At 37.3% G+C, this 27,310-nt stretch overlaps 2 protein-coding genes across 4 annotated transcripts; one reads left to right on the top strand and one right to left on the bottom strand.

The window, feature by feature from the left end:
- Positions 1 to 237: 237 nt before the first annotated feature.
- armc1l (armadillo repeat containing 1, like) lies at positions 238 to 17,516 on the bottom strand. 3 transcript variants are annotated; one of them, XM_055016226.1, is made up of 8 exons: positions 17,376 to 17,516; positions 15,738 to 15,916; positions 12,823 to 12,914; positions 10,832 to 11,015; positions 10,638 to 10,754; positions 10,115 to 10,189; positions 9,421 to 9,653; positions 238 to 1,591 (listed from the first exon to the last, which is right to left on the bottom strand). In XM_055016226.1, exons 1-7 carry the CDS (start codon positions 17,479 to 17,481, stop codon positions 9,456 to 9,458), a joined length of 951 nt encoding a protein of 316 aa, XP_054872201.1. In that variant the 5' UTR covers positions 17,482 to 17,516; the 3' UTR covers positions 238 to 1,591; positions 9,421 to 9,455. The 3 variants fall into 3 exon arrangements, with proteins under 3 accessions (XP_054872201.1, XP_054872202.1, XP_023152241.2); XM_055016227.1 differs by lacking the exon at positions 238 to 1,591 and adding an exon at positions 5,844 to 6,363; XM_023296473.3 differs by lacking the exon at positions 238 to 1,591 and having other exon boundaries at positions 8,893 to 9,653; positions 17,376 to 17,515.
- A 25-nt stretch (positions 17,517 to 17,541) lies between these two features.
- On the top strand, positions 17,542 to 25,315 carry mtfr2 (mitochondrial fission regulator 2). The gene is made up of 7 exons (XM_023296472.3): positions 17,542 to 17,680; positions 18,865 to 19,039; positions 19,710 to 19,814; positions 20,229 to 20,353; positions 20,665 to 21,111; positions 22,782 to 22,965; positions 23,574 to 25,315. The coding sequence occupies exons 2-7, from the start codon at positions 18,968 to 18,970 to the stop codon at positions 23,610 to 23,612; spliced, it is 972 nt and encodes a 323-aa protein (XP_023152240.1). The 5' UTR covers positions 17,542 to 17,680; positions 18,865 to 18,967; the 3' UTR covers positions 23,613 to 25,315.
- Positions 25,316 to 27,310: the final 1,995 nt, after the last annotated feature.

Raw genomic sequence — 27,310 nt, 5'->3', positions numbered from 1 at the left:
TACAGATCTATCATAGATAAATACAGATCTATCATAGGTAAATACAGATCTATCATAGGTAAATACAGATCTCTTATAGGTCAACATTCAAAGATTTAAGGTGGAATATTCCTTTAAACCAACCTAAATTTCATATTTTGATCATTATCAAGTGAGAAACCTCAATCCAGACTCCTCATAATGATGTTTGAGATTTATGCTGCTGTTATTTGTTTATTCCAGACTAAATGACAGAAATCCACAACTGTAATTTTATTTCAGGACTCGGTTATTAAATGTCAAAACAATCCATGTGACTCTAAAAACTCAACAGCTTTACAAACTCTAAGATTAAACTCTCCACAAGGATCCAAAATAAGTTGGACTTCTACATGAGAGCTTTATTTATTCTTCATCTACTTCCTGAAAAGTTTGGTCAATAAAAAAGACAAAAACTAATATTTTCAGCTGAACTAAAGACAGACTTTGTGATTTTTCTGCTCACATGTTGTGTTGTTGTAAACTTCCTCTTTCAAATAAATAGCCTCCTAACCCCCTGGAAACCAGCGTTTGTCCTGTTTTTGTGTTGCTCCTCGGCAACCCTAGACAGCTGGGTCCTAATGTTTTTAGAGCAACACACCATAATATGATGTTTTTACAATGATGGTTCTACTATGGAACCAGTTTGACATGTTCAGGTGTTCTTTGTGTGAAAACTCAGAGATTTCAGGTATCAGAAGGTGGTTTTCAACTTTCTTTGTTAACTTTCTGCTTCAACTTTAAACTAAATTTCCTTGACTAAGCCAGCCCTCTGGACTTCCAGGAAGCTGTGTTCCTATTGGCTGTCCAGGTGGCTGCTTGGTGTTATCAGGAACACCTGAGCAGCTCAGTGTCTTCCTGCTTTATTTAGCTGCAGACAAACATTTCCTCTGTTTCTCTCCACCACTGAACCGGGTTTGGCTCCATTGCTTTAGTTTGTTCTTTAGGCGTTGGCTTGCAGCTTCCAGCAGTAAAATCATCTTTAATGTGTTTCTTGGTGTGTTTTAGGGCTTTGTACTGGATAGTTGTCTTGGTAAATGTGGTTCTTTAGCCACAGTTAGCACATGGTGCTAATGTGTGCAGTGATTAGTGGATTTGATGCAGCTGAGTTGTGTCTTTATCTTGGCTGTAGTGAGTCTTTAGAGGTTTTTGGTCAGACACATTCTGTATTCTTGTTTGTGAACCAGCGTTGGTTGTCCAGAAGGTAAGAGTTCCTGTCCTGATTCTCTGTTCTCAGAGGTTCTCTGGTAGGCTGCAGGAGACTTTAGCGTTTGGGTTGTGCTAGTTTGGTTTTTGTATGGTTTCATTTGGACGACTATCTTGAGGCCCCTCCATGTGGTTTAGTGAGGTTTTCTGGAACAGTTCTACAAAGCAACCTGCAGCAGAAGAGACTTTGAGAGTTTTTAGGAAGTTCTGGAGACCAGACTTTAGAGCAACAGAAACATTTGTCAGCAGTTTGAGCAGGAGAAGATGAGCTTCAGAGTAGAAATGAGACAGAAACCTTCTTGACCCGTGTGGTGAGGTCCTGTACCAAGAGTTTGAGCAGGTTGTGAAGAGTCTGTAGTTCTTTGGTCTGAAAGCACAAGAAGAGTCGACTCATTAAAGGAGAAAACAGGAGATATTGTTGGTTCTTCTGTTGCTCTGCAGTTTCCAGTTTCCTTAGACTGAATATCAAGTTTATATTTTAAATGATTTCCCATGTGAGCCCAAGAAGACTTCAATAAACTCCCTCCATCCCCTGGACACAACATATTTTATTACCATGTTAAATCTTTTTTTAAAAATATGTTTTTGAGTTTTAATCATAGTTTTAGCAGTTTTTTCTCTTTGCTTGTTTAGTTTTGTCATCTGTGTGAAAGGTGCTAAACAAATAAAGTTGAATTGATAAACTGAATAATTGACTAACTCATGATTGTGACAGCAGAAGTATTTTTATTGTGATTTAAGGGTTTGTTTCATTTTTAAGGTTGGGGTTAAAATCTTGACAGAAAAAAAGATTAAAGAAATAAATTACATTTAAAAAAGCAATTAAATCAAAGGAAAAAACATTTAATACAGTAAAACTTTAAAAAGCAAATTAAACATTAAATACAATTAAATTATATTAAACTGACAAAATATTTAATTAGATAATTAAACAGAAGATACAAAACATGTAATTATGAAATTAAACAAGTTTTTTAACAAAAATATTAAAGATGAAATATTTTAGATAATTAAACATTTAAAAAATACAATTAAGCAAGAATATTAAACATTTAAAAAATACAAAACATTTATTTAGATTATTAAACCTTTAAAAAGACAAAAGATTTAATTAAAAAATTAATTAGAAATAATTAATTAGAAAATTAAATCTTAAAGACAATAAAACTTTAAATAGGAATTAAACAGAAAATACAATGAAGCATTTAAAAAGAAAATTAAAGATTAAAAGGTGGTAAAAAATTTAAAAAGAAAAACCTTAAAGATTTAATCGAAAAATTAAACATTGGGAAAGAAAAGGAAATTTTTCAAACAAGTCGATAAAACATTTGAAAAAACAATTAAACATTAAAAAGACAAAACATTTTGAAATCAAATCAGACATTAGAAAAGAATAAAAGGTGAGAAAAGAGCAAAACTAAACGTTTAACAAGAATCAAACTAAAGATAAAACATTTGAAAAGACACCAGTTAAACTTTAGAAGATCAAATTAAACAGAAGAGACAATAAAACGATCAAAAAGAGCAAAAACAGATAAAAGTCTTGCAGCGTTTTCTAGTCTGAAATGAAAACAAGTTGTTTCTTCAAACTTTTCCTCTTTCTATGTTCTTGGTTTGATTGTGGACAGATTTACTAAGAACTCATTTCAGAAAACTGCTTTCCAGATAAAGTCTACTAGTAGTTGAAGGCATTGATCAAACTAATGTTACCTTCTGATCTCCACAAACTTTACTGTTCAGTGAAAAGAATCAACGTTTGTTGAGGATTTCTAAAAAACCCACAGGTGAAGGTCTGAGAAGAACTCAGATGGATGGTCTAAATGTGAAATCAAGACTCATGGTCACAAGTTTTAAGGCTTCTGTTAACCAGAAAGTTCAAACTAACAGAGAAGTACTGAGAAACTTTTAAGATTTCAGTCCTCAGAGTGTCTGAAGGTTCAAACTAACAGAGAACTACTCAGGAACTTAGAAGATATCAGTCCTCAGACTGTCTGAAGGTTCAAACTAACAGAGAACTACTCAGGAACTTAGAAGATATCAGTCCTCAGACTGTCTGAAGGTTCAATCTAACAGAGATCTACTGTGGGACTTAGAAAATTTCAGCCCTCAGACTGTGTGAAAGCTCAGGTCCTGAGGACTCGGGAGGTGTGGAGGCTTTGGAAAGTCTTGGAACTGAGGGTTCAACCCTCCAGCACAAAGGCTGAAGCCCAACCTCCTGAGAAAAACGGTCGAGTCGAGACTCGAGTTAAAAAAAAAAACTCGAAAACGACAAAAAATAGATGATAAATGCGCAAAAAAAAGAAGAATTAGTATCTGAGCAAGTAGCTCAGGGGGATAAGAGGATAGACTCCTGAGCGGAGGGTCGCAGGTTCAAGACCTACCACCGGCAATTTTCTTTCTTTGTCTTTGTCAGGATTTTGAGAAAATTTAAGAAGTGTCTGGTCTTGAACCAGCGACCTGCAGCTCCATAGGCAAATCCTTAACTCACTGAGCTACAGATCAGATAAAAAGAAATAAATTCGTCGTCCCTTTGACATCGTAGTTCCCGAAGTGACCACATGGGTGGAGCCAAGGCGGAGTCTGGGTGGAGTCAGGGCGGAGAGTAGGTGGGGAGGTGGGTGGCGGCCTCCCCCCTCTACTCCCCCACCTCCCCCCACCACCCACCACACCTTCCCCCGCCCCACGAGTTTTTCGAGTCTCCACGAGTTCTTCGAGTCTCCACAGGTTTTCCCCAGTTTCTGGAGTTTCCACCAGGTCCGAGGCAGAACAAGTTGTCATGAAGAGGTGTTGAAGTCGGCCAGGATGGACTGACTTTTTACAGCGACTAGAAGGAAGACGACTAGAAGAGCAGGTCTTTAACCACCATCCATAAAATCCATGGAGTCGCTCCAGAGAAATGAAGGGAGAGAAACTTTTATCAACCTCCATCCACATGTTCAACTTCATATCTTTACTTGGACATTTTTAGCACCACAAATCTTTAGTATCACACTTTATTATCATTTATTAGGACTTTAATGGAATCCACCAGCAGATTTACTTTTTGTTGACAAACTTTATTCTTGTCGTCGTGGGACTGCAGTATTTAAAACTCTTCCTTCTATTTGACCTCATGTTTATTAGTTTTAGTGGAGAAACTTATTTTAATTGTCCACTAGTCTCTTAAAAACCAAATAATAAATTGGATTAGTCAAGAGGTTTAAATTTCTTACTTTGTCATATTTTAAATATGACAAAAAAATATAAAAATAAAGTGTCTTGAGACAATTTGACCTCTAATTGGTGTTATATAAATAAAATTGAATTAAAATTGTATGTATCTTGTAAAGTTGGAGTAATTCAGTCATATATGTTGGAAAACACATTTTCTTTGACCATTAATCTGTTGATTGTTTTCTCCACTAATTCATTTCGTTTTGGTTTATAAAATGTCAAACCCAAATACATTCAGTTTACTGTCATAAAAACCAAAAAGATTTACATTCATGATGCAGGAATCAGGCAGTTTTTCACTTTTTATCTTAGTTTAGTCAGAAATATAGTTGATAATGTGTGAATTGTTGCAGCTTGTGAGCAGTAAAAGGTTTTAATCTTTGGGGCCGAGTGTCAGAAAACATTTAGAAACCAACATCAACAGAACACTCAACAAAGATTTGAACATCATTAAAGGGAAATCCAACTTTTGCATGACAATGTCTAATTAAAGGACATTTATTTCCAACGTAAATGTGTGATATTCATCCTCTGGAGCTTTCTCTTCACATCATCTTCCACCTGGACTGGGTTGGTCGGGAGCATGTGCAACAAACATTTGAAAAACTGCACTTTAACATCAATGAATGACACTGAAGTTTAATCTCTACATAAATGAGACTGAGTCTGGATGTGCTGCTCTGTCATTAACTCCTAAGTTTAGGGAAAGTTCAAACAAAAGAGGACAGTTCAGATCAGACTTGAGAATGAGCTTATTTTGAACAAACATCTCAGACTTTCTGAGCTTCAGCACCTCTAGCAAGATATTTTAACAACAAGCAACTCAAGAGATCCAGAAGTTGGAGAGAGTTAGCTTTAGCTGAGCCAAAGAACATGTGGGACGCTAACCTAGCACACATTTCAGACTTTTCTCTGTGAATTCTGAGAAATAATTTCCTATTTAATGACAGAGCTACACATCTTAACTCAGTCTCATTAAAACAGACTCTAATTCAGTGTCATCCATCCATATTAAAGTGCAGTTACCCAAAATGTTTGTTGCATGAGCTCCAGCAAAACCTGTCCAGGTAGAAGGCAACTTTGACAAACAGGAAGTGGAAGATTCCAAGCAGATTTATAGAAGGGGGAACTGGACTGTACTAAGTGTGGTCCAGTATAGAGGGGTGTTTTGTGGGTTTTTAAGGCTGATAATGATTATTAGTGAGACATTTGGAGTAGATATTCATTTGCAGTAAATGAAAGTATTTAAAATCTTGGAGTTAAACTTGAAGAACACAAACTCTAACAGAAAACTTTGTTGATACGTTTTTGTTTTGTTTACAGATGTTAAGTTAAAGGAGTTTTATTCGTGACGTATAACCAATCAAATCACTCCAGAAGACAGAGCGACCACAGGTAGATAAAGGTTCAGAGCCAAAGTAGCACCATTTTTAAATGTATTTATTACCGTAAATCAGTAAAAAATAAAATACTGCTAATCAGTAAATCAGTCAGCCCACAATTACTACAATTCTACAATGTATGTCTCTTTCCTTTGACTTGTTATTTGTACAATCTACGATGTATATGATGGCGTTTTTCATAGCAAAGGCTCTACTATGATGTTTTCTAAGAGACATAAGATGCTACTCTGGTTGTTCTGGCTCTGGGCTGCTGCACTCCTCCTCTGTTGTTTTCTGGATCGTACTCAGCTGCATGCCTTCGTCCACCAGGCCTCCGTTGACTCGTCCCGCCTGCCGTCTCTGGAGCTGAAGCTGGATTGGAACAGACCAAAGTACAGTCCAATCACGATGCCAGCTGCCTCTCAAAAGGCTCCTTCATCTGGCAGGTGGCAGCACTTCTTCTGAGGGGAAGCTGAGCTGGTCCAGCAGAACTTTGGAGATGTATTCCAGTGGTTGGTGGATGTGTGGGGAGATAGAGAGGGACCTTTGAATTGTTCACAAAGGAAAACAGGGAACCTATTGGTAGTTTTAGTTTAAGATGCTACTGAGCTGTGTTTTTGGGTTTTAAGAGGTGAACAGGAAGAGTTTTTTTTCCTATTGATTATCTTTTACTTTGTTCCTGGTTGGAATGCCCATCAATGTCAACATGAAGTTCACTTTTAGTTCTGTTTATTTTTACTTTTACTAACACCCATTTGCTTTTAACCCCCTCACATGTTGTGTTGTTGTAAACTTACTCTTTCAAATAAATACTCGTCTAACCCTCTGGAAACCAGCGTTTGGACTGTTTTTGTGTTGCTCCTCACCTACTTCAGACAGCCAGGACATAACGATTTGTGGACTAAAGACTAAACTATAACGTTTTTAGAGCCACATGCTATGCTATGACGTTGTTATAGTGACATGCTATACGATGACGTTTTTATAGTGACATGCTATACTATGACGTTGTTATAGCGACATGCTATACTATGACGTTGTTATAGCGACATGCTATACTATGACGTTTTTAGAGCGACATGCTATACTATGACGTTTTTAGAGCGACATGCTACACTATGACGTTGTTATAGCGACATGCTATACTATGACGTTGTTATAGCGACATGCTATACTAAGATGTTTTTAGAGCAACATGCTATACTATGACGTTGTTATAGCGACATGCTATACTAAGATGTTTTTAGAGCCACATGCTATACTATGACGTTGTTATAGCGACATGCTATACTATGACGTTGTTATAGCGACATGCTATACTAAGATGTTTTTAGAGCAACATGCTATACTATGACGTTGTTATAGCGACATGCTATACTATGACGTTTTTAGAGCGACATGCTATACTAAGATGTTTTTAGAGCAACATGCTATACTATGACGTTTTTAGAGCGACATGCTATACTATGACGTTTTTAGAGCGACATGCTATACTATGATGTTTTTAGAGCGACATGCTATACTATGATGTTTTTAGAGCGACATGCTATACTATGACGTTTTTAGAGCGACATGCTATACTATGACGTTTTTAGAGCGACATGCTATACTATGACGTTTTTAGAGCGACATGCTATACTATGACGTTGTTATAGCGACATGCTATACTATGACGTTGTTATAGCGACATGCTATACTATGACGTTGTTATAGCGACATGCTATACTATGACGTTGTTATAGCGACTTGCTATACTAAGATGTTTTTAGAGCAACATGCTATACTATGACGTTGTTATAGCGACATGCTATACTAAGATGTTTTTAGAGCAACATGCTATACTATGACGTTGTTATAGCAACATGCTATACTATGACGTTGTTATAGCGACATGCTATACTATGACGTTGTTATAGCGACATGCTATACTAAGATGTTTTTAGAGCAACATGCTATACTATGACGTTGTTATAGCGACATGCTATACTATGACGTTGTTATAGCGACATGCTATACTATGACGTTTTTAGAGCGACATGCTATACTAAGATGTTTTTAGAGCGACATGCTATACTATGACGTTTTTAGAGCAACATGCTATACTATGATGTTTTTAGAGCGACATGCTATACTATGACGTTGTTATAGCGACATGCTATACTATGACGTTGTTATAGCGACATGCTATACTAAGATGTTTTTAGAGCAACATGCTATACTATGACGTTGTTATAGCGACATGCTATACTATGACGTTGTTATAGCGACATGCTATACTAAGATGTTTTTAGAGCAACATGCTATACTATGACGTTGTTATAGCGACATGCTATACTATGACGTTGTTATAGCGACATGCTATACTAAGATGTTTTTAGAGCAACATGCTATACTATGACGTTGTTATAGCAACATGCTATACTATGACGTTTTTAGAGCGACATGCTATACTATGACGTTTTTAGAGCAACATGCTATATATCGCAGCTGGAAATGCACCGCAACCAGACCAGCATGCAACATGTGGTGCATTTCCAGCTGCGATCCGGTGTGTTTACCTGGAGAGGGCTGCAGCTCATTTGCATACAGTAGACTGGACTCCGGCGTGCGAAGATTTGGTAGGGGGTTAAAAAAAAAAAATTTAAAAATCGCATAAATCGTGAATCGGGATTTTTTTGTGAAAAAATCAAAAAAATAATTTTCTAGGCCATATCACCCAGCCCTAATGAGCGCTATTATATATACATTTTATATATATATATATGCCTTAATGTTGCCCAGAAGATAAGGGGACAACAGACATGCATGCGCATAACTTTTAACATGTTTGCATTGACAGGGGGAGGATAAATATTTTTCCAGGATAAGTTAACTGTTTCCAGGACATTTGACCTTTTTTCTCATTTTTCATGTTTTACATGACTGGAAAATTGGTCAATCATTTTCCAGGTTCTCCAGGACGCGTGGGAACCCTGATCAATTATCAATTCTTTTTTTTGTCTCCTTTGATTTAAAACGAAGGAACTCTTCGTACGAGTTTATCCAGAAGATTCAAACAGAATCCTGCAGAACGTTGAACTGGAAAAGTACATTTATTAGTGACGCTTCAATGTTCGAATTTAATCAGAAAAAAACGACCACAAAGAAACGCAAAACGACCACAAAGACGCAAAACAACCACAAAGAGACACAAAATGACTACAAAGAGACGCAAAACAACCACTTTTAGAACCAAAGTGCTGATGAAGGTCAGACACTGAATCGTTGCTATTATAAGTGTTTTTGTCAGTCAGACGTGTACAGAAGTCGGTTTTCTTTCTCACCAAAAAGCCTAACAACACCAGTTCATATGGAACAAATATTTTGTATGTTTATTTTAACGTAAACCAACACAACTACCAACAAACAGCAGATGATGGAAACTACTTTTCAGTTCATACAGAAAAGTAATAAAGATTTACACTCGTTTTATTTTTTACACGTCAGGAGAAAACGTTCAGTTTGGAAAGACTGAAGAGAAAATATTTACACGAGGAGATAGAAGAAGCCGGCGTCAGTCCAGTCAGTGTTTCAGGTTAACGTGGGTCCTGTGGTGACTCACCTCCAGGTCTACAGTCTCTAGCAACAGCTCCAGGTTCACCAGTAGAAGGTCTTTGTGAGGAAACTGGCAGCAGCATTGAGCCAGCTCCCGTTGGAGTCCACCTTGGCTGTGGTTCTGGAGATGGCTCGGTCCGTCTTCTTCTCCGGACTCTCATCCTCCTCCTCCGGGAGGTAATCAGGCAGAGCCGAGTTCTGAGGAACCTCCAGTCCAGATGGGTTCAGAGGGAGGTAGACCTGAAGGGAACAGGGAGACGACAGAGGTTTGGAGAAAATCTGAGCATCTGAATGGAAGGTTTTTGACAAATAATTACAACTAGATTTAAAATGTGGAGAATTAAAACAAACACCATGAAGACAATAAATGAGATGGTGAAGATACAAAAAGCTTCCAACAGAGTCAAAATCTAGGAAATAAGTTGCTGCACCATCTCATAAATGAGCTCATTAGGGCCCAAAACTAATTTATATAAAATATTTTAGTAGAAATATGGATCCATCCATAGATAAGCACTTACAGGAACTTTATGGAGACACTAGACCAGCCTGGATTGGAGGTTTTGCCCTTTTTTCCCCTTTTTGCTAATTGTATTGCTTCACATTGTGCTATTAATTTGGCATCGACTGACTGTTCAGCTTTAACTTGCTCCCTCATACGTTAAATTTTTCTACTAAAAGTTTCCTCAGAGTTCTCTCACCTCCTCTCCTGCTTTGTTCTTCACCACCTGCTGGGCCGACAGAACTTTGGTAGCAGCGATGGCGGTGGCCAAACTCTGCAGAAAGAAAAAGATACGTTAGAGGAGGACGTTTCTGCGTATCTTTGAAGTCATTTTGTGTCTTTGTTGTGTTTTTGCTTCTTTTTTTGGTTGTTTTGTGTCTCTTTGTGGTCACCAAAGATACAAAAGAGACACAAAACATACAGGAAGAGACACAAAACAACCACAAAGAGACACAAAGCAACCACAAAGAGACACAAAGCAACCACAAAGAGACACAAAACAACCACAAAGAGACACAAAGCAACCACAAAGAGACACAAAGCAACCACAAAGAGACACAAAACAACCACAAAGAGACACAAAGCAACCACAAAGAGACACAAAGCAACCACAAAGAGACACAAAACAACCAAAGTTCCCTGACATCTTTCAGTAGAACCACCCTGCTGCAGGTAGAACTGTATATAAGACAATAAATGCCAGGAAATGCTGGAGTCGTCACCTCGGTAGGAAGGTCTGAGCGGATCCGGACGGTGCATCTCTTGGAGGCCATCTGGAAGGTGAAGCTGATCACACCTTTGACCTTCAGCAGAGCCTCCTCACACAAACCCCGCTGGTCCTTCACATCACAGAAAGGTTCATTTATTAACACTCTCACGGTTGTAATTCAGATGTATTCATGATTAGTCCACTCACTGAGCTGTCCAGACCCTGGATGTGCAGCGTGACGGACTTGGCCTTCTTGTTGGTGGAGTTAATGAAGAACTGGGACTTCTTCCTCTGTTCCCTCTCGGGAGTACGAGGTGCAGGATTAGTTGGAGCGTTCAGGATGTCATAAACCTCCTGAGCTAAAGCTGTGATGTCCACAGACAGACCTTCTCTGTAGGGAGAGAGAAAATAATTAATCATGTGGTCTGGAGTGTCTGAACATCACTTTTAAAGAGGTGTAGCACATTTAAACATGTTAAAACACAAAACAACCACAAAGAGATGGAAAACCACCACAAACAGACACAAAACTACCACAAAAAGATGCAAAACTACCACAAAAAGAAGCAAAACTACCACAAAAAGATGCAAAACTACCACAAAAACATCCAAAACTACCACAAAAAGCAAAACTATCACAAAAAGAAGCAAAATTACCACAAAAAGAAGGAAAACTACCACAAAAACAAGAAAAACTATGACTAAAAGAGGGAAAACCACAAAAAGACGCAAAACTACCACAGAAAGAAGGAAAACTACCACAAAAAGAAGGAAAACTACCACAAAAAGAAGCAAAACTACCACAAAAAGATGTACAATACCACAAAAAAGATGCAAAACTACCACAAAAAGGTGCAAAACTATCAGAAAAAGAAGCAGAACTACCACAAAAAGAAAAACTACCACAAAAAGGAAAACTACCACAAAAAGACGCAAAACTACCACAAAAAGGTGAAAAACTACCACAAAAAGATGTAAAACTACCACAAAAAGAAGCAAAACTACCACAAAAAGATGTAAAATACCACAAAAAAGATGCAAAACTACCACAAAAAGGTGCAAAACTACCACAAAAAGATGCAAAGCTACCACAAAAAGATGCAAAGCTACCACAAAACTACCACAAAATGGTGCAAAACACCACAAAACGATGCAAAACTACCACAAACAGAAGCAAAACTACCACAAAAAGATGCTAAACTACCACAAAAAGATGCTAAACTACCACAAAAAGATGCTAAACTACCACAAAATGACGCAAAACTACCACAAAAAGATGCAAAACTACCACAAACAGAAGCAAAACTATCAAGCAGATACAAAACAACCAAAAAGATGTAAAACTACCACTTTTAGTACTAAACCAAAGTGTAGATTGACATTTCTACTAAATTTATTTTAAATATTGCATATGGTTGAAAATTGCTATCATGCATCCTGAAGGTTGCGAGGCCAAAGCTTTCCAGATCTCATACTTTTCTTCCTTTACTTTTAGTGCAGCTGCCCTCACAAGTACAAACTTTTGCATGTAAATGGCTGCAATCGGGAAGCTTTGAGCTTCAGGAGGTAAGGAGCAGAGTTTCTGTGGGAAGAAGAACTCCTTGTGACCAAATTAAAGAATTTTGACTGGTTGAAGTCTTCACTGTGTTTCAAAATGTCACGGTAGCTTTGTGCTCTCCATCTCTGAAAAAAAAGGACTTAAATATTGTCCAAAATGACAAAAATGACCCAAACCTTGTCTACAATGACTCAACTTTATAGATGTTTAAACATGCACAAAAAGCAGCTCCATAACACACTGCAGGAAAGAAGGAACCAAATCCTTGATGGGTCACGGTAACTTTGCATTTTCTACCGCCACCAAAGATTATAAATGACATACTACGTCCTAAATGTCTTTAAAAAATATCCAGAATTACTCACAAACTCAACTTTGCAGACTTTTAAATGCTCAAAAAAGCAGCTAACACTGAAGAGAAGGAAGAAACAACAAAATATGGATCCTTTAACATAACAAACCTATAATTACCAAGGTAAACTACTGCTTCATCTCAGTAAAATGGAATATTACACGTAAAAACACAGATGTGTAATTTATGCAGCAACATGCTTTAAGTATGACTGCATATTTCACAAACAACATTAAAACACTCATAAAATACATTACACAGTTGAGGAAAACATGCAGACGATCTCACCTGGCCATCAGGTTCTCTAAGCTCACCATCATTCCCAGTTCGTTCTTCATGGTGGAAATGTTGGGAGGAAGTTCAGCCAAGTAACGCAGAGTCTGAGGACAGAGGAGAGATGAATACTCACCATTCCAACAAATCCATGTTTATTTTTACCTCTTAAAGTATTTATTTCATCAGTTAAAGTCTGTTTGATAAAACGCAAGTTATCATCACGGACTCAACGGGCATTTATTTTTATTTATAGTTGTCAAAGTTAGTGGAGAAGGTTAGAACTTCTTAGACAACAATCTGGATGTTCTATAGCAGAAGAGTCAAGCTCATCTTAGTCCAGGTTCCACATTCAGTCCAGTTTGACCTGCAGTGACCAATAAAACCACAGCAGAATAACCTCTAAATAATCACAACTCCTAATGGTTCCTTTGGTTTTGTGCAAAAAGGTACATTCTGAAAATGTTCACATTCAAAGAATTATCTTTTTACAAAACATCATGAACAACCTGAAATTTATGAAGAAAAATAAATTCAGTTTCATCAACATTCAGCCTCAATTTATCTTTTCCACATTACAACTTCCAGATCACAGAGTGTCGACAAAGGAACACAACATTTAGTCACCTGGAACTGAACCAGAGAGGATTTTACATTTAAAAAAGATAAAAAACAACAAAAACAAGACAAATTATTACAAAATAAGACACAAATGACAAAAGTGAGAAACAAAGTGACAAAAAAACGACACAAACGACTTGAAACAAAACAAAAAAGTGACAAAAAATTTGACAAAAAAGTTACAAAGTAAAAAAAATAGACAAACGAGCCAAAAAAATGACAAAATCGTGAAACAACACTGCAAAAACAATACACAAAACGATGAATAAAGCAAAACACTAAATGACAAAAATGAGACAAAAAAACGCAAACGCGAGACAAAAAGGAAACAAAATGAAAAAAACGAGAAACAAAACAACAAAACTCAGACGAAAAAAGACAAAAAAACAAAAACAGGACAAAATATTACAAAAACAAGACACAAAACGACAAAAATGTGAGACCAACGACAAGTCAGGCAAAAAAAAAGACAAAAAAAAAAAAATCTGACAAAAAAAGCTATGAAGTGCCAAAAAAACAAATGACAAAAATTAAACTACAAAAATTACATAAATGACACAAACGAGACAAAAAATTGCAAAAGCGAGAAACAAAACGACAAAAAATAGACAAGAAACACAAGTGAGACAAAAAGGAAACACAAAACGACAAAAACATGAGACAAACGACAAAAGTCAGACGAAAAAAGACAAACAACAAAAAGACAAAATATTACAAAAATGAGACTCAAAACAATAAAACAACAATGAACAATCTAGTATTTTACTTTATTCTAAAAACAACATGTCATGGTTTAGAAATGATTTTAAATTTAGTTTTACTAATTTCAGAATGTGTTTTTCTGCCATTTTTGTACATAATAATAATAATATTTCATTGTTTGTTTTATATTTTGAATGACCATGTTTGAAATATGTTTGTTTTTCCCTTTATAACACATTTTGAACATTTTCATGATTGAAAAAGAATATTACACAGAACAGCAACAGAAGAATGTCAGCATCGATTTTGTTTTCCTCCAGATGTTGCTGCTCTCCGTCCCTCCATCACCTCTGGTAGGATTTTATCACCAGGTCAGTTTAGACTCACTGATGCAAGTTTTGGAATAAAATCTGAATGTTTAGACTCAGATTAACGTTCTGAAACACAACCAGATGTTATGGAATAGACTAAAATATCTTTTATTAGTTACACAAGGGGAAACTTGCATCGTCACAGCAGGGAAGTGACAAAAGAAAAGCCAGAAAACACAACCAGAAATGAAAGAGGTGAAGTATACAAGTATACACACTATTTATACACACAATATAAATAAGAAAAACAGAAGAACACAAATTTAAGAATATTTACACAAATGACTTTAACAATAGATAGATAGATAGATAGATAGATAGATAGATAGATAGATAGATAGATAGATAGATAGATAGATAGATAGATAGATTTTATTGTCTGTCCCAAATGGTGACAGAAATTCTTCTTTGACAGGCTCCAGCAATAAAATACAACACATAAAAACACACATTTGGGAAATAACCAAAATCTTTCAACTACTGTCAAGAATAATGTTCATAGTGATTCCATAATATAATAATGTCAAGAATAATTTTAGAAAACCTCCTTTAACTTGGGTAAAACAATGTTTAAACATGTTTTTCAGCTGTAGACTAAAAAATATAACTGTACTCTAATGAAACAGCCCACGTGACGACTTTGAAAAGTGAAAAATATATTAAGCGCAATGTTTCAATAATAACTAAGACACAAAACAACCACAAAGACACACAACAACCACAAAAAGATGCAAAACAACCACAAAGAGACGCAAACTACCACAAAAAGATGCAAAACTGTCACAAAAAGATGCAAAACAACCACAAAGAGACGCAAACTACCACAAAAAGATGTAAAACTATCACAAAAAGATGCAAAACTACCACAAAAAGATGTAAAACTGCCACAAAAAGATGTAAAACTATCACAAAAGATGCAAAACTCTCACAAAAATATGCAAAACTACCACAAAAAGATGTAAAAGTACCACAAAAAGATGCAAAACTACCACAAAAGATGTAAAACTACCACAAAAAGATGTAAAACTACCACAAAAAGATGCAAAACTATCACAAAAAGATGCAAAACTACCACAAAAAGATGCAAAACTACCACAAAAAGATGAATAACTAGTGCATTTACAGAAATGTTAATGAATGTGTGTTGTCCTTATGAAAGGAGGAAGAAAAAGAAAGATAAATGGAGTTCATAACCACCTCCACTAACAGCCCAGAGTCCACTTTCTCTCCACTCACCTGCAGAGTTGCAAACAGGACCTCTGGGTTCTGGTGGTCCAGGAAGAGAACCAGTCCAGGGAGGCAGCCCTGGTCCTGGACGATCACCTCTCGGTTCTGGGGCTCTGAGGCCAGGTCCCTCAGCTGACTCACCACCGACAGAGCATCCATCATCTTGGATAACTTCACCACGCCTGGAGCTGGAAGATAAGTTTACAGATTAACCAGTTCGGTGGAGAAATCACGTGTCAGGCCAACCTCAAGTTTTTTCACTGGAACTCCCATTTCCAAATGTCAGTGAATGCAACTACTACGAGTGTCCAGGTGGAAGTGAAGGCACCATTAGCTGACCGGTTGTGCTTCTGTTATTATTTCTATAACTACATTTTTGCCCTAAACTCTCTCCTGCTGTAATAAATTCCCCCAGTTTTCTCCAAATTTCTCAGTTAATCAGCTGTAGATCTGCTTATTCAAATCTAATTATTTTTCTGTCACATCAAGTTTTGATTTTATTGAGGAGATTTTTCCATTTCACAGCAAGACATCTGTAGCAGTGACATTTCTCTAACATATAATAATGATTTCAATAATGACAGCACTTTAAAACAAGAGTTAACAGACAAAGCTAAAAGCAGGAAATCCAGATGGCAACGTGACAACAAGCAACATAAAGTTAAAACAAAACAAAATACAGATGTAAAAATGCTAAATGTGTGTATTAATAAATACAAATGAAATGATCAAGGTAATGAAACCACTCATATAGAGTACAAAGAGACACAAAACAACCACAAAAAGATGGAAAACACCAGACACAAAACACAACTACAGAGACAAAACACAACCAAACAGATGTAAAACTACCACAAAGAGAAGCAAAACTATCACAAAAAGATGTAAAACTACCACAAAAAGACACAAAACAAACACAAAAAGATGCAAAACTACCTCAGAGACACAAAACAACCAAACAGATGCAACACAACTACAAAAAGATGCAAAACTACCTCAGAGACAAAAAACAACTACAAAGACAAAAAAACCAACCACAAATAAACACAAAACAACCACAAAAAGACCCAAAACTACCATAAAAAGATACAAAAAAGCTACAAATAGACACAAAACAACCACAAAGAGAAGCAAAACCACATTTAAAATGTTGATCACACTCAGATTATCTTCTATAACTAAAAAGCTAAGGGTTTAGAGGTTGAATTTACTCATATCTGCACACAGATTAGTATAAACTCGTGTTTTAGGCTATAAAAGCTAACTTCATTTTGGAGTAAACAAGAGCAGGTACAGAAAAAAACAACAAGGCTCCTGTAAATGCAGCTTCACCTCCTGCAGACACACCATCCTGTGTTTAAAAGGACCAACAATAAACCAGTAATAAACCAATAATGTCAAACTAGAGACGGAGTTATTTCCTGGAAGCTAACAGAAGCTAACCTGTCAGCTAGCCGCTAGCTACAGAAGCTAACTGACTACTTTTTAACGCGTTACGTAGCTTTTAAACTCCACAAAAAACATATTTGACTGTTTCGTTTCGCCCTTTAAGCTTCTAAATTAATAAAATACGTCGACTAATTTGATTTAAGAGCCTATAAAAGTGCCGCAGAAGTCGTTAAACTCAGTTTATCGGTGTTTTCTTACCCGACAGAAGCAGAAGTAGCTCGCGTGCTGAAATACAAATTTGGTGCTCGCTTTTAGCTATTGGCCGAGCGGCCGTTGCTGACGCTAGAAGGCCGCGGGCTCCCATTGGCCGCTGGGGCTTCCGTTGTACTCTCTGCCAATCAGAAGAGGCGTTGCTGCTGCAGCGTTATTTGACTTCAGAGCGGCCGCATGTGAGCAGCGGAGGGAGGCTGCGACTTTCAGCTGCACTTTCAGGTCATTTTCCTTAAATTCCGGAGGATTCTGGATCCATGTAGCTGCTGCGGCTTCAGGATTAACGGTCGACGGTGAGTGTGGGTCCGGTACCGGGCTCTTTTTGTCCCGGTTAGTCCCGGTTCTGTGGGTCTTTGCGGTGTTTGTCACTGCGGTGTTTGTGTCCGCATCGTTCAGAACAACAGGAAAGTTCAGTTAGCAGTCGGTTAACAGGGATGGACACAGGTGAACTTCAGTCTGTAACCAGGTGAGACAGGAGAGACAGGTCTGTAACCAGGTGAACTTCAGTCTGTAACCAGGTGAGACAGGTCTGTAACCAGGTGACAGTTGGTCAGGAGAATGTACCTTAAAATTACTTTGATTTACAATAAAAATAATAATAATGTTATTAAAAACAGTCGAATAATTAATTGAAATACAATCAGAATGCTAATATTCAAGGAGCTGGATTTTTTTTTTTTTCATTTTTTAAAATGTGTCACATTTCCTGAACTTCCTTAAAAGGAGGAATCTGTCATCTGTCTCATCTAGATACCAAAATACAGGAAGTAGTGGAGCTACAGATGCCCCCCCTACAAAAAGTTTTATGTTATTATTATTATTATTATTATTATTAGTACTACTGGTATTTTTGTTAATTATTGTTGTTATTTTAAAAATATTTTATTATTTTTTTATATTATTATTAGTAGTAATAGTAGTACTAGTTTTATTATTTTTACTTTTAAAAATATTTGTATGTATTGTTAGCATAATAATTATCATTATTGTTGTTGTTATTTATTATTAATATTATTATTATTATTATTATTATTATGGTGTGTGGGACGATACTTGTTTGGTGCAGACTACAAAAATAATACGTTTATTTATATTTATGTTTTTATTATTAGTTTTATATTATTATTTGGGGGTTTTATGTTTTTTGTTTTCTATGTTGTTTTCGCTGCATGTTCTGCACATAGACGGATATTCACAGCAACGTTCACTTTGAGTTAATTCATGTGAAAGTGAGTTAAATGGAGGAGCTGAAACACTGAAAGATGTTGATTAATCCTCTGATAACGGAGTGCTGTGGGATCTTTAACATCGGTGTTTTTGTTTTTATGTGTTTTATGGTGTTTTATGTTGTTTTTGTGTGGTTTTATGTGTTTTATGTTGATTTTTTTTGTTGTTTTTGTGTTTTATATTGATTAATCCTCTGATAACAGAGCGCTGTGAGATTTTTAAAGTTGGTGTTTGTGTTTGTTCTGCTCAGGTGTAGAATATGTGACTTTCTCCTCCCCGTTGGACTCGAACCAGGACAGTCAGCAGAAACCGGATCTGTGTGTTGGTCGGCTGCTGCAGGACCAGAACCTCGGATGTCGCTGCTGGAGGACGTGGTGTACGTTCTGAGGATGGTGCTGGACTACTTCGGAGTGCCGCCGGACATGGTGAGAACATAGAAATCATTGAATTTAAACAACATTTAAAACCTTTATTTATTTAGGACGCCTGGCCATCGTTATTCAGCTGCAGCGGTTAGAAAATGAAGCTTTACACGACTAACGTTGGACAAAAAACAGAAAATTGAGAAGCTAAATCCAGCTTTGAAGCAGAAACTGCATCCTGAGATAAAATCATTTAGTTTATTCTGAAGGTTATTTAGGGCCATAGAACAAAACAATATGTATATTTTATGTAGATTTTGTGTGTTTTTATTTTTTTCTGTAGTTTTTGTGTATTTTTATTTAGTTTTTGTGTTGTTTTTTTGTGTTTTAATGTTTTGTGTTTTTGTTTTTGTTTTGTTTTTGTTTTTTATGTTTTTGTTTTTTGTGTTCATGCTGTTGTGTGTTTTTATGTTGTTTTTGTGATGCTTTTATATTATTTTTATGTTGAGTGTTATATTGTTTTTATATTGTTTTTGTGTTTTCTGTTGTTTTGATTTTTATGTTACTTTTATGTTCTTTTGTTGTTTTTATGTGTTTTCTTGTATTGTTTTTGTGTTTTCATGTTGTTTTTGGGTGTTTTTGTGTTTTTTTTCGTTTGTTTTTTGAAGTTGACTTTTGTGTGTTTTTGTGTTGTTTTTGTGTGTTTTATGCTGTTTTTATATTGTTTTTGCAGCTGGTTCCGGTGTGGGACACTCAGCTGTGCGGTCAGTATCGCAGCATCGTCCGGATGATCGGGACAAACCTTCCTCTGACTCCAGTTCCACGAGTTCACTTCCAGGTAACGCCAACCTGAGTTTATACGAGGTCACAGATTTATACCTTCATTAGTCTGTGCTAAACGGCTACTAAAGCTGAGATATAATCTGATTTAAATGACAGATTTATCACATTTCTTTACAGATGCATCAGTGTGTCGAAGTCTTTATTCAGGTGCTACAATTAATCATTTAGTCAATCAATCAAAGAGCGAATTTTTTTGATTACTGGATCATATTTTTAGTCATTTCTTAAGGAAAAATGTAAAATATTTGCTTTTCTTCCTCACTCAAGATGGTAAACTGAGTATATTATTGGATTTTGGAGTGTTGGTCAAATAAAACAAGATATCATCTGCATAGAGACATACTTTAGCTTCTTAATTAAGTATATTATAAATAAAATATGAACATATTAAACTGTATTTCCTCCTCAGGTCCCTCTGATCACCTACAGACCTCATGGATATGTTGACGTCACTGTGGAAACGCCCGCCATCCCATCATTCGCTGACGTCATGTGGGTGTTTGAGGACGAAGGCGACAGTTTCGCCAAAACCAGGTAAAAAAAACAAAAAACACGCAGACTCAGAATAAATACGGTCCAGTGGAAAACATAAAAGAAACACAGAACTGAACAAAAGAACTTTGATTTCCTGTCTTCATTAGAGTTGAAGTCGTCATCTGGACACTGAAAAGCTTTTTTATTCCGTAAATGAGGTCAAAAACTCTCCTAGTTTTTCAGGCTGCAGCGTCCAGGTGGACCAGTTAATATCAATGTGGTGAAAATGTCTCATTTCTGACAAAAAGTCTTCTTCTGAGCAGAAAATCCTGCAGATGTCGGAGATAAAGATGTAAAACTCGTGTTTCCAGGAATCATCTCCCTCCAGAGAAGCTCGGTGCTGCATCCAGAGATCTTCTCAGACGTCCGGTGGCGGTACCCAGAGTCCAGAGAGGAGGTCTGCTGAGGCCAGCAGCTGATCCAGACGCCCTGAAGAAGATCTCCGCTCTGGAGAACGAGCTGATCAAACTGAGAGCTCAGATCGCCATGATCGTCACTGCAGCTCCAGAGCCTCAGGGTTCTCCTCTAACTCCTCTGGTCCCGACTCTGACCTCCACCCCTCGCTGTGCTCCTCCTCCACCTCCTCCTCCTCCACCTCCTCCTCCATGTCCTGACTCCTCCTCTGTAGCTAAACTGATCCAGCAGCGCAGGAAGAAGGACTCTGATCAGACTGAGGTCAGGCAGCAGAACAAACCGATTCCCTCCATGCTGGACATCCTGAAGGACCTGAACCAGGTGAAGCTTCGCTCTGTGGAGAGGTGAGGCTTCACATTTAAATAAAATCTGAGTTTCATCAACATTAATGAGGATTTATTCCCTTAATGCTGCAGAAACCAATCCTCAGCCCTCAGAAATGTCTTGTTTTGCTCCCTGGTCCTGGAAGAACCTTAAGAATAAACTACAGCTCCATGATTTAGTTTCAGAGAAATCACAAAAAACATTTCTTTTATTATTAATTTAGCAAAAACATTTAACAAACCTGGAATCATCAGTCCAATAAATTTTCAAGAGTCCACTGGTGAAAAAATAAAATAGAGGTTCCACATTCTTCGATATTTAGCAACATTTTAATTTGCTTCCCGACTTTTCTTCTCTGTTGAATCTTTGAGTTTTTGTCACCTGATTGTTGCAGCTCATGGATTCTGGTTTCTGTGACCTGGTTCCTGAAAAATCATTTCTTTTTGTTGAATATTTAAATAAAACACGTCGAATGAAGTGACTTTGATAAAATATTTAAATTCTAAGCTTAGCTCCAGCACAGTGGTGGCAGCATCATGACGTGAAGCACAGTGGTGGCAGCATCATGATGTGAAGCACGGTGGTGGCAGCATCATGACTTGAAGCATGGTGGTGGCAGCATCATGATGTGAAGCACGGTGGTGGCAGCATCATGATGTGCAGCACGGTGGTGGCAGCATCATGACGTGAAGCACGGTGGTGGCAGCATCATGACTTGAAGCATGGTGGTGGCAGCATCATGATGTGAAGCACGGTGGTGGCAGCATCATGATGTGAAGCACGGTGGTGGCAGCATCATGACGTGCAGCACGGTGGTGGCAGCATCATGACGTGAAGCACGGTGGTGGCAGCATCATGACTTGAAGCATGGTGGTGGCAGCATCATGATGTGCAGCACGGTGGTGGCAGCATCATGATGTGAAGCACGGTGGTGGCAGCATCATGACTTGAAGCATGGTGGTGGCAGCATCATGATGTGCAGCACTGTGGAGGCAGCATCATGATGTGAAGCACGGTGGTGGCAGCATCATGACTTGAAGCACGGTGGTGGCGGCATCATGATGTGAAGCACGGTGGTGGCGGCATCATGATGTGAAGCATGAAGGTGGCGGCATCATGATGTGAAGCATGGTGGTGGCAGCATCATAAAGTGAAGCATGGTGATGGCAGCATCATGATGTGAAGCATGGTGGTGGCAGCATCATGACTTGAAGCATGGTGGTGGCGGCATCATGATGTGAAGCACGGTGGTGGCGGCATCATGATGTGAAGCATGAAGGTGGCGGCATCATGATGTGAAGCATGGTGGTGGCAGCATCATGATGTGAAGCATGGTGGTGGCAGCATCATAATGTGAAGCATGAAGGTGGCAGCATCATGATGTTAAGCATGAAGGTGGCAGCATCATGATGTGAAGCATGAATGTGGCAGCATCATGATGTGAAGCACGGTGGTGGCGGCATCATGCTATTTTTGGTTAATTTTTAAACCCGACACGTAGAATAACGTCAGACAGATGAGATATCACAGGTCCAGCTGAGGTTTGGTTCAGTTTCAAGGCAGAACGTGCAGATGTTTAGTTTAAGGACCGTCAGAAGGTTTGAAATCTGACAGTTTTATCTTTTTAGCTTTCCCAACCCAGCAGCAGGTTCCTTGTTCCAGAAGTTCATCTACTCCGGTTCTGTTTCAGGTCTCCAGGAGGAACTCCGGTCCGGAGGCGTCGCAGTAAAGGAGGTCCGGTTCTGCTCAGCGATCCGGCCGCTCTGATCGCTGAAGCTCTGAAGAGGAAGTTCGCTCAGAACCGACTCAATAACTCGTCCGACAAAGAAAACTCAGTGGAGCTGTCTCCATTCGGCAGCCCAGAAACCCCCAAGGTCGGTGTTCTACCAGAGTTACCCCGTTTACTATGTTAAATACGCTATAAACTGAGGAAACGTAGTATTTTATATCATATAAATTCACACCATTAATAACGCTGTGGAATCTCCACCCCAATATTTAATACGAAATACAGCAGAGTCAAATAAAATAGAAATAAAAATGACATTTGCTCAGAGAGATTTGTTGGATTTTTATGATGGAATGACCCTCGCTCTGTAATGCCCAGTCGACTGAGGACTTTGCAGAGTGAATGTCCTCCAGCCTCTGTAGTCCACTTCTATGGACCTGTAGGATGTCCTCCATAATATATACGATAATATAATCGTTAGTTGCAGCCTTAGTTTCCCTAAACTCTTGACTGGTAAAAACAGTAAAAATAATCATATTACTAGAAAAAATAAGAGACAGTTGAAGGTAAATTAAGACTCTAATAAAATCAGTAAAGACTGATGAATCTGTTTGAAATCTTCTGAAACAAACAACAGACATCATGTAAGACTGTTCTGTTCTCACAATGACCAGATAAGAGTCTGACAATTAAAATAATTTAAAAACTGCCTCAGAGTCGATCAGAGCTGCTCACCTGAATCTGCTGTTTCAGGTTCATCACAGACGGAGTCGAGGACAACGACGCCTCTGAAACCTTCAACAACGTCTTCAACTTCTTCAACAATGTCTTCAGCATCTTCAACTTCTTCAACATCTCCACTGATGTGCCTCAAAAGAAACTACTGCAGCTACTAATTCACATTTCACTGTTTTTTAATGTCTAATTTTGTTCATTTAAAATCAGCTAAATCTGAAAAACCTCCCCAGTACCTCCTCCAAACCATCTGGTTCTTCATCTCCAGTAACTTAATCAATGATCAGAGTTCTACCTTCATACTGGGAATATTTCCGGAGTTCCAGGTCCCTGAAGTCCACAGAGGTGGGTCCAGATTTATCACTTTTTAATGGACTTTTTCCATCATTTCTGAGCCTCAGAACTTCATCAGTCCAGCAGATAGAACCCTGACATTGAACACTGGACAATTTGTGAGTCATGGTGCCCAACTCTCTATTTTTGGATAAACTTCAGTGCAATCACTCAGAAACTGTCCAAAATGACCAAGGCATCGACCAACCGAGATTATAAAACGCCCAAAATGATTCAACATTTGTCCAAAATGACCTAAACATGGTTAAAAATGATTCAAGTCTCAAGAATAATTCAAGATGTGTTCAGAATGACATGAAATTTGTTCACTGACTCAAAAAAATTCCAAAATTACACAAAAATTTGTCTAAAAGGACAAAAATCTGAACTTACTTCCTCAAAACATGTTTAGAATGACATAAAAGTTGTCCAGAATGACTAAAATAATTGTCTCAGTGACTTTAAATTTTGCAAAAATGAGAAAAAATTTGTTTACAATGACACCTATAGGTATACATAATAAGCATACCTATAGGTAGGTATACTCTTGAATGTTCCCTGTAGAAAGTTCTAGAGTATGTCATATATATATATGTCATATATATAACTGGAGAAATTCTAGAGTAGACCTACCGACAACTGGAGAAAGTTCTAGAGTAGACCTACTGACAACTGGAGAAAGTTCTAGAGTAGACCTACCGACAACTGGAGAAATTCTAGAGTAGACCTACCGACACCTGGAGAAAGTTCTAGAGTAGACCTACCGACACCTGGAGAAAGTTCTAGAGTAGACCTACCTACAACTGGAGAAAGTTCTAGAGTAGACCTACCGACAACTGGAGAAAGTTCTAGAGTAGACCTACCGACAACTGGAGAAAGTTCTAGAGTAGACCTACCGACAACTGGAGAAAGTTCTAGAGTAGACCTACCGACAACTGGAGAAAGTTCTAGAGTAGACCTACTGACAACTGGACAGTCCTCTCTGGACTTCAAGGACCTGGAACTCTGGAAATATTCCCAGTCTGAAGGTAGAACTCTGATCACTGATAAAGTTACTGGAGATGAAGAACCAGATGGTTCTGGTTGGAGTTTTTTCCTGGTTTGGTTGATTTATTTCTCTGTTCTGAGGAGTTTCTGGTGTTTTTTTCATGGACTGAGCCTTTTGTTAGTGTTTGTCAGTGAATGTTGTGCTTGTTTTTGTGTCTTTGTTGGGATCTTGAATGTATAATTTGGTGAAAGCAGCAGCGTTTTGGTCCACGTTTGGTTTTCTACTGTATCTGTCTGCAGAAATCACGTCTTAAAGCAGATCTGAATGTAGCCCGGAGCTGCTCACCTCCAAGTTCTGGCTTCATTCAGCCAGCAGCAGCTGTGTTCTATGCAACTTTATGTTCAGATTTTATTTTATTAAAGAGTTCAGATGCACTGAGCAGGTTTTGTTCTTCTTGTTGAGATGCTTCCAGACAGGTTTCAGGTCCAGATGAGTCTCTAGGAGGAACCTTCAGGCTGCAGGTGAGCTCAGTACCAATACCTGGTTGGTTTTGGTCTTAAAATTGAGATTTACTGACAGAAAGTGATATTTATTTTTCAGGTAAATTCTTCGTCATCATTGTCCAAATTTTTTTTTCAAGGTAAATGCAAATATAAAAGATCCATAATATTCCAGAATCTAAGCATCAAAACTGCTTAAAAGTAGCATAAAATAAACATAAAAATTCAGTAATTTGCCATAATTAATATACATCTTTCAGCCTCAATTTTACCTGAGATTCCGTTTTTTGTTTTTTTTGGCTTTTTGTTGTTTATCAAAGGATATTTTTCCTGCAATATATAATAATGCAAATCAGTCGGTAGATAAGCTATATATATATAAATGACGACGAAGAAGATATTTCTCATTTAAGAAACAACAGAACCAGTATTAAGTTTTGTGTTAATTTTCAATAATTGCGTCCAATTTTACAATTATATATTTACAGTATTAAACTTCAAATTAATATTTTCCCCTAATTAAAGGAGATAATTATGAAGTTCCGATTTATTTATTTTTTTAAATGACAATATTGTATATCTTCACTGTCACTGGTTTTTAATGTAATTTTTAGTGGTGGGACGTGATTTTAAAAAATAATTAATTTCAGGCTTTTTAATCAATTATTCGCAATTAATCACATTTTTGTCAAACAGCAATATTTGACACAATCAGTAATTATTTTCAATTGAAATAAATTGTGGTTGACAGTTTAATCAATGAATAGACATATATGTGTTTATAATTTAAAATTTATAAAATAAATACAATTTTAAAATGGGACATATAGAGAAAAAAGTGATTTGGATCATTTAAAGCCTGGATTTAGTTGTTTTTTCCACTGTATGGCACATAAAATCAGCATAAGTAGTTCAAGGAGCTTCAGAAAGTAGAAAATCAGATTCATTCTGTTTTCAGAGTTTCTGGGTCTGATAAATGGTGTCATTTTGATGGTTCTTTTATTAGGAATATAAATTTTTATTTATAAACAAAAATATTTTTTCATATACTAAAAGTTTATAATTATCAAAAGACAGACATTTTTGTGGTTTAACTTATTACTCTGCCGAGGCTCCGCCTCTTTGACAGAGTAAAAACTTAAACCACAAAAATGTTTCATTTCTATTTATCTGCATTTTTCATCTGTCTGCTACATTCACAGATTACTGCAAATCTAAGCGCAATTATAGCGATTTTATTCAACATTTTAAGACTTTCTGTAAACTCAAGCACTGTCTAGAAAAGTGGTCTATTATGGGATGGCTACACCGTTAGCATGACTCGTAGCTAACGTTAGCTCTGGTGCTAACAGCAACATGTTTTACATTGAGGTGATACCGTCGGCTTGAAGTGACGCAGTGATCAGAAAACTCTTTGTTGTACAATTTGCACACAACCAGGCTTTTATCCAAGCTGCCATCAGGAAGATTTTTAAAAGGAAACGTTCTGTCCAACAAGTCCAATGAGTCTCATCTTCCTTACCTGTTCGCCAAACCTCCTGACGTCACTCCTGTGTATGTTCTTCACTGCAGACTATAAACTGTATGCTGCAGACAGACTTTAGGTTCATTAGCGCCCCCTACTGGGCTGGAGTGTTCATCAGAGTTACTGGTGTGCCAGAAATTAGGGAACTGAGAAAGGTGCCATTACATTTTATTATTATTCTGTAATTAATTAATTGAAATTAACGCGTTAAACTCCCAGCCCTAGTAATTTTACATTCTACATATAAATTCAGTTTGTGTTTGGAATTTTATTGCTGTTTTACTTTTAAAAATACAGAAAAAAACAAAATTAAAAATGACAATTCTGTAAAATTACAGAATTTTTTTTTGTGTCTACATCTAAAATCTTGGTGTCAAAATTCAAGATAACACAAACTCCAGAACAGAAC

Source organism: Amphiprion ocellaris, chromosome 12, assembly GCF_022539595.1.
Source record: "Amphiprion ocellaris isolate individual 3 ecotype Okinawa chromosome 12, ASM2253959v1, whole genome shotgun sequence".
NCBI lineage: Eukaryota > Metazoa > Chordata > Actinopteri > Pomacentridae > Amphiprion > Amphiprion ocellaris.
The sequence above is the reverse complement of the archived record's forward strand: the minus strand, read 5'-3'. Positions and strand labels throughout refer to the sequence as shown.

What these genes read in the sequence shown, in the direction of transcription:
- armc1l (XM_055016226.1), bottom strand. Translation starts at nt 17,481, where the DNA reads ATGGGAGCCCGCGGCCTTCTAGCGTCAGCAACGGCCGCTCGGCCAATA. An exon ending in TCCTGTTTGCAACTCTGCAG is followed by an intron (nt 12,915 to 15,737) that starts GTGAGTGGAGAG and finishes CTCTGTCCTCAG; the next exon opens with ACTCTGCGTTACTTGGCTGA. An exon ending in TCCAGGGTCTGGACAGCTCA is followed by an intron (nt 10,755 to 10,831) that starts GTGAGTGGACTA and finishes TGTGATGTGAAG; the next exon opens with GACCAGCGGGGTTTGTGTGA.
- mtfr2 (XM_023296472.3), top strand. Translation starts at nt 18,968, where the DNA reads ATGTCGCTGCTGGAGGACGTGGTGTACGTTCTGAGGATGGTGCTGGAC. An exon ending in TCGGAGTGCCGCCGGACATG is followed by an intron (nt 19,040 to 19,709) that starts GTGAGAACATAG and finishes TTGTTTTTGCAG; the next exon opens with CTGGTTCCGGTGTGGGACAC. An exon ending in GACAGTTTCGCCAAAACCAG is followed by an intron (nt 20,354 to 20,664) that starts GTAAAAAAAACA and finishes TCGTGTTTCCAG; the next exon opens with GAATCATCTCCCTCCAGAGA.